We start from the raw sequence: 9,589 nt of genomic DNA, 5'->3' as shown, positions 1-9,589 counted from the left end.
AAAGCTGCATGCCTATTGGTTGATGCCCTGCATTCCATTGTGATGACTCATGCCCAGATGTGGTAAACACTCCACACTAACACAGTAATACATTTGCTATAACACAAGACCAAAAAAACTACAAATAAAAACCATTCTAAAAGCCTGTATCACAAAAATTTAAAAAACGCCTAGGGGTATTTGCCCACTGTACCTCCATACCAAATTTCAGGACCTTAGGCCCTAAAATGAAGAAGCTGAATCCATTTAAAAAATGGCAGGAGAAGAAGAAGAAGAAGAAGGAGAAGGTCTCGGACCGGAGTTTTTTTCACGATTTTGGATCCGGCGGGCACCCTCAGACCGAAGGGCTATAACTCCGCCAAAAAAAGTACGCCGGGAAATCTCATTACATCAGTCAACAGAGGTTTGCAGCCGGCTTCCGATACAATTTTGGTTATTGTCCGTCGACTCTATAATTTCGGTAGAAACTGTAGTTAAACGTAAATTTTGGATACGAAAAATGTAGTTTTTTTGCAGTTTTTTCAACGGACCTCCATACCAAATTTCAGGACCTTAGGCCCTAAAATGAAGAAGCTGAATCCATTTAAAAAATGGCAGGAGAAGAAGAAGAAGAAGAAGGAGAAGGTCTCGGACCGGAGTTTTTTTCACGATTTTGGATCCGGCGGGCACCCTCAGACCGAAGGGCTATAACTCCGCCAAAAAAAGTACGCCGGGAAATCTCATTACATCAGTCAACAGAGGTTTGCAGCCGGCTTCCGATACAATTTTGGTTATTGTCCGTCGACTCTATAATTTCGGTAGAAACTGTAGTTAAACGTAAATTTTGGATACGAAAATGTAGTTTTTTTGCAGTTTTTTCAACGGACCTGCTTGGAAAACGAATTTTCCCAGGCTAACAGCTTATATGCTGAAATAGCTTACTACTTCCTGTTTCTGAAAAACAGAAAAAAAATATAGGTTGTTGCGATAAGTTTTTCGCAAAATCCGGTGACGCGAACCCCTAGAAATTCCACATAGAACGCAGCTATTTGGGTCATCAGGCGACAAACCGCATCACCCTTGCTCGCGGACTGATACCATAAACGCTTCGCTGGCCGTCCAACTTCACCGCGCCGAAAAACACTACAATCCCAAGGCTTTTTGATCAATTCAAAACCTAGTTGAAAATCTACAGCGATCGCCGAGCTATGGGGAGCCAAACCTAGCGTGACAACCTCGCAGATCCGGCGATTTACTGCGCACTATTTGGAACCCTGGTCAGAATTAAACTCCGACCCGGAACCAGAAGGAGAAGAAACATCAGAAAAAGCAATATGGGTTCACCACCACTTCGTGGTGTGGTGAACCCATAATAAATAAGTATGCCATGTTGTTCCTGCACAATATCGTATTTTTTTATCATTTGACAAAGTATTTCCAAGAAACTTTCCCCCTGTTTACAGAATAGACTCTTCCAAGATGGCGCGCACGCAACACATGTAACACAGCTGCACAGAAGCCAGTTTTTACGGTGTTTTCCCTCAGAATGTTCTTGATTTCGTCGGTAATATAGCTCATTATCAAGTAATTCCATCATTTTACCAATATAATTTACCAATGCCACGGGGAAGCACTGCGTGTTTTAATACCAAAGAACCTCTTGTTGGCTACCGATGTTGTGTTGACAGAAGAAACCCTTTGAACTGTGCCGAGGCTTGGGCTAATTTTGATGTCAAAGTTAAAATATCAGAGCAAATTCTAAAACATGATACAAGTGTACTCCAGTAGTTTCCTTTTTGAAGCATTATCATTTATAAATATTAGTCTATACAGTGTCTGAGTATTTTGCCCAAGACCTGTACCAAGCATAAGACAAGTAAGTCCATTTATTATGACCCTTCACGAATTTGGAAATAAATTTTGGATTTGAACCTTTAAAAAAAGCTGTAACAAAGATGAAAACTTTTTCAAAATTTGACCCTCAAAATGCAGGAAATGGTGTTTCAGAGGGTTATATATTTCAAAATTTTCCGGGGGAGGATGCCCCCGGACCCCCCTACATTACTCGCGCCTGCGGCGCTCGCCCTCGCGCCTTCGGCGCTCGATGTGTGGCCTGGCTCAAACCTGGCCCCCTATGCTGTGAAAAAATCCTGGTGAGAACACTGCTTTATGTGGTTGAATACTACAATATTCACTGCGAACAAAACAGGAAAGTCAGTTCAATCAAATTAAGCTCACTGAAGACCTTATTCAGTTGGTTTTGACAGAGAAGACAGACACTGCGTACAGTTTATGTATTGTTATTTGTACCTGTAAAAATTCCCATAGCTCTTTATGAAAAATTCAATGAACAGTGGAAAACAGTCCTAAGGATTGTGACCCTTAAACTACAGTAACGTGCAGCCAGGATTCGAACTCCCAACCTCTTGGTCCAGAGGCAAGGTCGCTAACCACTAGACTACACATGCAAGTACAAACAGTCCATTGTGGAGATTCATGTATGATGGTACAGCTTGCAGGGATTTTTCTAGAAAAATTTAGCATGAGGGAGCAGATTGCAAGCATGGGAGGGAGCAAAGTGACCAAGGGGGGATTTTTTAAATGAGAGTAACACAGTTTGTAATGCTAGAATGCATTGTTGTATTGTTTTTCCATCTTTACTGGAAAAAGATCATTTTGAGAGACTAAATCATGGTTTGTAAGTAGCCACTTAGGGTTCAATCTGAAAATTGATATTAGGGAGCTGGGTGGTTACATGAGAGAGCAGCTCCCTTATTCCCCTGTTTAGAAAAACAGCTGCAGCTTGTAACAGCATGAAAGTTCATCTGAGTTGGTAAATTACATTATGAAAAACTTAAACTGTAAAAAAAACAGAGGCCCCTGTCGGGAAACTTATATCGGGGAAACTGAGCGCTCACTAAAAACCAGGTTTCTAGAACATAGACGACCCAGTTCTGTTGCATCTGAGGTGTCACAGCACATCCACATAGAATCACCGGGACACACAGTGGATCTGGAGGGGTACAGAATCTTGGATACCGAACAGGATTACTTCAAGAGAGGGATACAAGAGGCCATATACATCAGGGCACTTCAACCATCGCTCAACCGGGACGGGGAGCGATATCAACTTCAGACAACCTTTGACCCTTTGCTGACGTCACACGTGGAAAAAATCACGTGTCCACAGCATTTGGGTCAGATAGCTGAGGAAGACTGAGTGATTCAGTCGAAAATTTCTGGTGAGTCAAATTTTGAGTTGGAGAACAGTTTAAGTTTTTCATAGCTGCAGCTTGTACCTTGGCGAGTTGTCTGTAGCTGCTGCCTGAGGGTGAAACTGTGCAGCATGCAGGCGTCCCACTCGTCCTGTAGGGCCTTCAGTATGGCAGGGATACTGGTGGCCGACGGGGGGCGTGGCTTCACCGTGGGTTGTACTGGAAATACAGGCATACATCAGCACCTTGTTAATCTACAGCATCTTCAAATCTAGAATCTAACTTATTCTGAGCAGGAATTCTGATGTATCCAAATACAGTCAAACAGTCAAAAAGTGACACATGTACCAACACAACAGAGATGTCTTTATTCTCAAACATAAAATACATGTATCAGTAAATTTCCTTATCCAGAAATTATTTTGCCACCTTGATATTACACTGGATGGCTTCAAGTTTAACACAAACAGACAAAGCAAAACTGGGGTGAAATATGACTTGCTACAAATGACTGACCAATCAGAACTCACCTTTTATCTCGACCAGTTGCTCCACACTGAGTGGTTCACCGTTCATGGGGTCTGTGCCATTCTCCGAGACAAACTTCTCGATCAGTCGGCGCTCAAACACGTGCCCAGAGATGGGCGACACCACAGGGTGCTCCGGAACTTCGTTGGAAACTTTGCATGGGAAATAGTATTTATGTTTACCAAAGGAAAACATATTGTTTTTGCTCAGTTTCTTCTTCTTCTCCAAACAGTAACCTCTTACCTGGCCTCTGACCTGATTTGTTGGCGTGCGTCACAACAGCAACTGGTGTTGGGTTACATAATGTTGCAATTTTATAGTAGGAGGGATTTAAACTCCTGTCACCATATATATGTGAATGTGTCTGAGTAAGAATTAACCGAGCAGACCATATGCAAAGGTAAAACATTATTCATTTGCTTTGCAAATGTTACTTTTCTAGTTAAAAAATCAATTAACAGGAAATCTGACATTCGATGAGCAGGATTCAAAATACAGGGTGCACATGCACCTTAGTATGGGTAAAAATTTATAATTGGAGCTGTGTAGGTATTTCTTATATCTACCTGCACCTAATCTAACTAGTAATAACAAAATGGTAGCCAGATTGGATCCTAACCATAATTCTACATCTAAACCTAAATTATTTATTATGGCAAAGAGGTTCAAAATCAAAACCTTCTTGATTATGGTGTGCTTTGAGTTGACAAAAATAATTTGTGAGGCAAGAACCCATGTCAGGAAACTTAGTACTGCGGGGAGCTATAAGTGACACGCAGAAAACGGGTCTAGACTCAACCAGCCTAGCGCAGAGTACAAAAACATCGGATATAGTTAGGTGTTACATCTTTCCACGACTATAAATAATGGGGACTATGTATATTTTGTACAACAATGCAGCCTGTTGAGTCGCCATGGAGGAACAACGTGATCGCGGCATGAAGAAACTAGCGCCGGTCCCTAGACAATTCTACTTCGACATCGCTGAAACGACTGCACTCAAAAGTGCTATATAATACACAGACTGTCATCCGCACTGCTATAATACTTACAAGAGATGCAGTATTCAGAAAAACGGAGGGAAAATTGACAAAAGTGTGAGACTTACTTGAGCAGATGAGCGCCATGATGCTTGATGCTTACGCCAGTTGCCTGATGGGAAGGATGAATTATTCCATTACTGGCACATTGTGGGGGGAAATAAAAAAAAACTAGATATATTTTCAAATCATTAAGATGTCGTATAAAAAAAATCATAAAGACATAAAATATATGTTTTGAGTTATACTCTTTTAGAAATCAAAGTATCAATTAGTTGATCAAATAAAAATCTAACGTTAAAATGTTACACAGACCGACCCCTATCACGTTAGAGAAGTGGCCCTATGTCTAACGAGCTGTTCTAAAGAATTGCGGGGGTAACTTTTTGTCAACAATGTATTTGTGACATTTTAACGCTATTTTATAGCACTAAGTGTGGTGCAAAAGTAATATATTATTGTTTCTAAAACATTAACATCTTAACATATTAATTGCTCAAACGAAATTGATGTCTACATATGATATGAGAAAATTTTGTATCCCTGTATTGAAGTGAGCCCGTCCGTGCCCCCTGTTTCCGGTTGAAAGTTAGTGGGCAGGTACGACAGGTACAGGTACAGGTATTACACGTTACCGTCTGTACAGGTGAACCATGCGGGCGTGCCTGCTGCTTCTAGCGGTCTGTGTGGCCGTACTGGCCCAGCAGACCCGCGCGGACACTGAATACCACAGCGCCAGGGTAGAGGTAAGGTCTAGAATAAATTATAACGTTAACGCATGTCAGGACACGCAGGTGAGAAACAAGTGTTTGTTCACGTCACCTAGGCATGTGGTGTGGCCACGTCCTCAAAATTCCCTCACTGGGGGCATCACGTTGGCGCATATTATTGTCAGGATCACCACTATTAAATTATTGATATTGATAACTTACACGTAAAATAATATAACAAAGTTATGCCTTCCCATCCCAAAAGCAGCAATATTAATTAATAAACCCACATTGTAATCTTGGACCTTGGAATTTGAACTTAAACATTATAGTATGTGGACTGAATCTCATTGAAAACATTTGAGAAAACCCCACTACATAAACCTAGCTAGGTATATCGTCCAAAGGCTTAAATTTTGTACAACATCACATTTAACTATTTGAATAATCATGCTAGTTTGGTTGGTGAAAAAAAGATACTAGTACCAGTACAAAAAAAAGAAAGAATGAAATGCCTAAAAACATGTCAAATAGCCTAACCTCTAAAAAATTGGAACCTAAATAGCATGAGCATTATCTGTCATAACATTTTAGTCAGATCCTTCTAACTCCATGGTCAGACTAGTTTCACAGCCGGTCATGTTTCATCACAATACCCTTCCTAACTAGGTGAATTTTTGTGTGTGTTATATTTCAGAGTTGCAGTGGATGACGCTTGAACAAACTCCCCAAGGTGGGCAGACGCTTTCTCTCAATCTGAAGTGCCACAAACTTGTTAACTTTATAAGTTTAAGTTTAAACCTCCTTGATTTAATTTAGTGTTCAAATCAGCCTGAATTTTTTTTTCCGTCATAAGAATTTGTTTGGTGTAACTGTTCATGTCAAGCACCAAAAAGGCTCAACAATCCTATGGGGTCAATTCGGGGGTATGTTCCCTTGGAAAAATTTTGAAATCTCGACCCTCTGAAATGTTATTTCCTGCTTTCTGAGGAGCACAATTTGCTGGTAATTTTAAGCATGATTTAATGTCATCCATTTTCATACCTTTTTATATTTTCACCCATCAAAGATGACTGATTTGGCAAAATTTTTGACCGTCATGAGCAAAACAATTCTTTCCAATAACAGACACTGGCTAGAACACTGCTTATTAGTAGAAATTAGCTTCTAGTTCTAGATATTCTACTACCAGTCTTATTCATTGTTGTGTGAATGGCATGAAGATGGGTAAGTACAAATGTAACATGTTGATGAAATGGGTGAAGGATCCTGTTGGCATTGATTATTTCCGTCTCCCCCACTGCTGGCCAAACAAGTAAGTATTTGTCCACACAGGATCTGCCACATCATCGTATAGGGAAGGACCTGGAACATAATTACTACTAACTTCGGAAACCATACAAGTTGACACTTTTGGGCATATACAAAACATATTGATAACTTAGTGATTAACACTAAACGGCACACTGCCTTTTGAAGGGTCAAAACAAAGGGCACAGCAAGTTGTTAATTGTTTGCTTTGTCCTTTTGATGATCAAAAGGAGAGAGCATGCAATTAATAACTTGCTGCAGATGGGTCCTAGTTATACTTCTAATCTCCAAGCAGATCTTTGGTGGACGCAAGACAGTATCAAATTGGCCAGGCTGTATGCATTTGCCATGCAGTGGATACTTTCTTGCAGCCACCGAAAAATCTGCTTGGAGATTACATAGTTTAATACATTAGCCTGGTTATTACATGAAATTGTGATAAAGGAGCAATATGTGATATTTTTGCACCAAAATTGAAATATTTTAGTTTAAAAATCATGTAATTTACTTCCACTTAAGTAAAACTGGTTTGTGCAATTACTAGTATCTCACATTTCTGACATACATGTATATGGGCAGGCGCTAAAAGAGCCTACAAAAGGTGCACTTATATAATTAGTTTGTGGCACCACCACAAAATCAGGTTACTTTGTATAATAGTGCAAAGAAAGGACCAGTAAAATTGACGTTTTGTACTGTGCTAATGTTACATAATGAATACAGCTTTGATATAATAAATCGTGTTTGTTATATTTCCATGTACATGTACATATGTTACACTACAGGTGAAGAGGTTCATCCATGAAGTGCTGCCTACCTTGTATCCTTTCATGAGAAATTCTTTGACAGTGACTAATAAAACTCTCATTTTTCTATAGTATAGTTCTAAGGTACCAGAAAATTCTTAGCATCATTCTATTTAGAAAAAAATTCTGGTAGCCAACTTTTAGTCCTTTAGTGGACAGGGTATACTACTACATCTGTGTAACTTGTAAGCAATATGGTTATTTGAAAGCAATATGATTAGTAACTGCACCTGCACAAAACCCTAATTTTTCAGTTTTCGTTGGATGTTTGGTCAGCTCTGCATCAGAATGTTGCCCGTTGCAGAATATCTTTTCTGACAGAGTATTTGAAAACTGTAGTTGGGATGTCATCCTTTTTCACCCTCCCGAGCAGGGTCAGTGATGCCGCCCAAAAGAGCTGCCGTCACCTAAACCCTGCCAAATCCTTTTTGAAACATCCTGGGTACACTGCATCATGGGTACACACAATGCTCAATACATGACGGGTTTCACACTGTCACAGCACATTCTGCTGACTTTTTAGAAGATCCTTTAATCTTGCTAGCCTCCATAGCAGGCTTATAGCACTGGGGGTTTGGTGGTCTTTGGCTGTTTTTTTATGGTAATTCAACCAGGCTGGCTATATAATATATATGTTGTCTATATGTAAACAGAAAATAGCACATAAAAGCTCCCAAAGACCATGAAGACCCTCAAAACCCCCAGTTTTTGGCATGCTATGGAGGCTATACCGGTAGTCTTGATTTGTTAACGATTGCACACACATGTACACCTTTGTTTCATCACTCCCTGCATTTATCACACATGGAACTCATCTCTCATTTACAATGGAAGGTACAGGGACTGACCAAGACAGAAACTTTCCGAAATCTTGTATTAACTAGAATAAGGTGAGGTGTATGAGGCATTGATTCATGTTATATACTGTAATTCACTTTATGTTCACGGTAGCAAAAGTTCACAGTCTGAGAAAAATGGACATGTTCACGGAACTACATATTCATGGTGGCGACAGGTGCAGGAAAAAGAAAGTCCAGGAATTATTTGTTAACTGTAATGATAAGTTCACGGTACAGAAGTGACAGCAAAAACAGTGAACATTACAATAGGGTAAAAAAAAATCAGGAATTACAGTAGTTAAAATGGTTCTTCTTTAACAAAGTACACTAGTCACCAAGTGGAGTTCAAGCCCATTGCTGGGAAGAGTCCTGTGCTGCTGTTGTTAGGTCAGGAGGGAGATGTATTGGAGGTAAGGAAAAAGGAAAGATATGTCAGATCTGGTAGAATTGGCTATTGTACTGAACAAGTAGAGATCTAGATCAGAGTCTACAACAGATAGTCTCAGTCTGATCAGAGATTCTGATTGGACTACGATTTGGAGTCCCTGCTGGTGCAAATGCTCAAAATCATACAACACCAGGGAAGAAATACTGGGTGCATGTGCACCTCAGTGCACCCAAATTTGGAGCTGTGCACCCAATTTTTTTCTGTGGGTGCACCAGTGCACCTATTAGATATTTTCATACATACATACATGTAATATGTTAATGTGTAGTAGTACACAGCATACTAGTATTCCTAAATTCCAAGTGTCAGAAAAATAATAAAGTCATTGTAGAAGTACCTTTCTGTAAGAAATCAAACATTTCCTAACATTCTACTTATTTTTTCTTATATTGTGCACCCCAAAATTTTTTGGTGCACCCAATTTTTTAGGTTGGACCAGTGCACCTATTCCCAAAAATGAATTTCGAGCCCTGAACATACTGCATTAAAAGATACTTAAGTTTGGATTTGTGGCAAGCATAGACCACCAGTACATTGTATTTGAAATTAAATGTCAGTAAATGTGATCAAACTTTTTTGGGTTAAGATATGTTGGGCAATGTTGGTTATAGCAATATGTGCCTGGAATGACCAGGATATTATCAGAAAACAATTATTTAGCACCGTGTCCAAAATGCTCCCTTACTTCCCCACCATTCCCTACCACAAAAAAA

At 39.8% G+C, this 9,589-nt stretch overlaps 1 protein-coding gene and 1 long non-coding RNA gene across 2 annotated transcripts in view; one reads left to right on the top strand and one right to left on the bottom strand.

Annotated features, from left to right (window-relative positions):
* The window catches only part of LOC109469566 (pre-mRNA-processing factor 19-like), a 17,362-nt gene extending 12,446 nt beyond the window's left edge, over window positions 1-4,916 (bottom strand). Inside the window, exons 1-3 of the mRNA XM_019768100.1 lie at window positions 4,831-4,916; window positions 3,725-3,874; window positions 3,279-3,413 (exon numbers count right to left, since the gene is read on the bottom strand). Coding sequence (XP_019623659.1) covers window positions 3,279-3,413; window positions 3,725-3,874; window positions 4,831-4,849 — 304 coding nt within the window. The 5' untranslated portion in view covers window positions 4,850-4,916. The remainder of the gene's footprint in view (window positions 1-3,278; window positions 3,414-3,724; window positions 3,875-4,830) is intronic.
* A 405-nt stretch (window positions 4,917-5,321) lies between these two features.
* The window catches only part of LOC109469565, a 9,596-nt gene continuing 5,328 nt past the window's right edge, over window positions 5,322-9,589 (top strand). Inside the window, exons 1-4 of the long non-coding RNA XR_002140201.1 lie at window positions 5,322-5,508; window positions 6,170-6,205; window positions 7,569-7,603; window positions 8,760-8,838. This is a non-coding gene — a long non-coding RNA (uncharacterized LOC109469565). The remainder of the gene's footprint in view (window positions 5,509-6,169; window positions 6,206-7,568; window positions 7,604-8,759; window positions 8,839-9,589) is intronic.

Source organism: Branchiostoma belcheri, unplaced genomic scaffold (assembly GCF_001625305.1).
Source record: "Branchiostoma belcheri isolate BF01 breed outbred unplaced genomic scaffold, Haploidv18h27 scaffold208, whole genome shotgun sequence".
Classification (NCBI taxonomy): domain Eukaryota; kingdom Metazoa; phylum Chordata; class Leptocardii; order Amphioxiformes; family Branchiostomatidae; genus Branchiostoma; species Branchiostoma belcheri.
The sequence above is the reverse complement of the archived record's forward strand: the minus strand, read 5'-3'. Positions and strand labels throughout refer to the sequence as shown.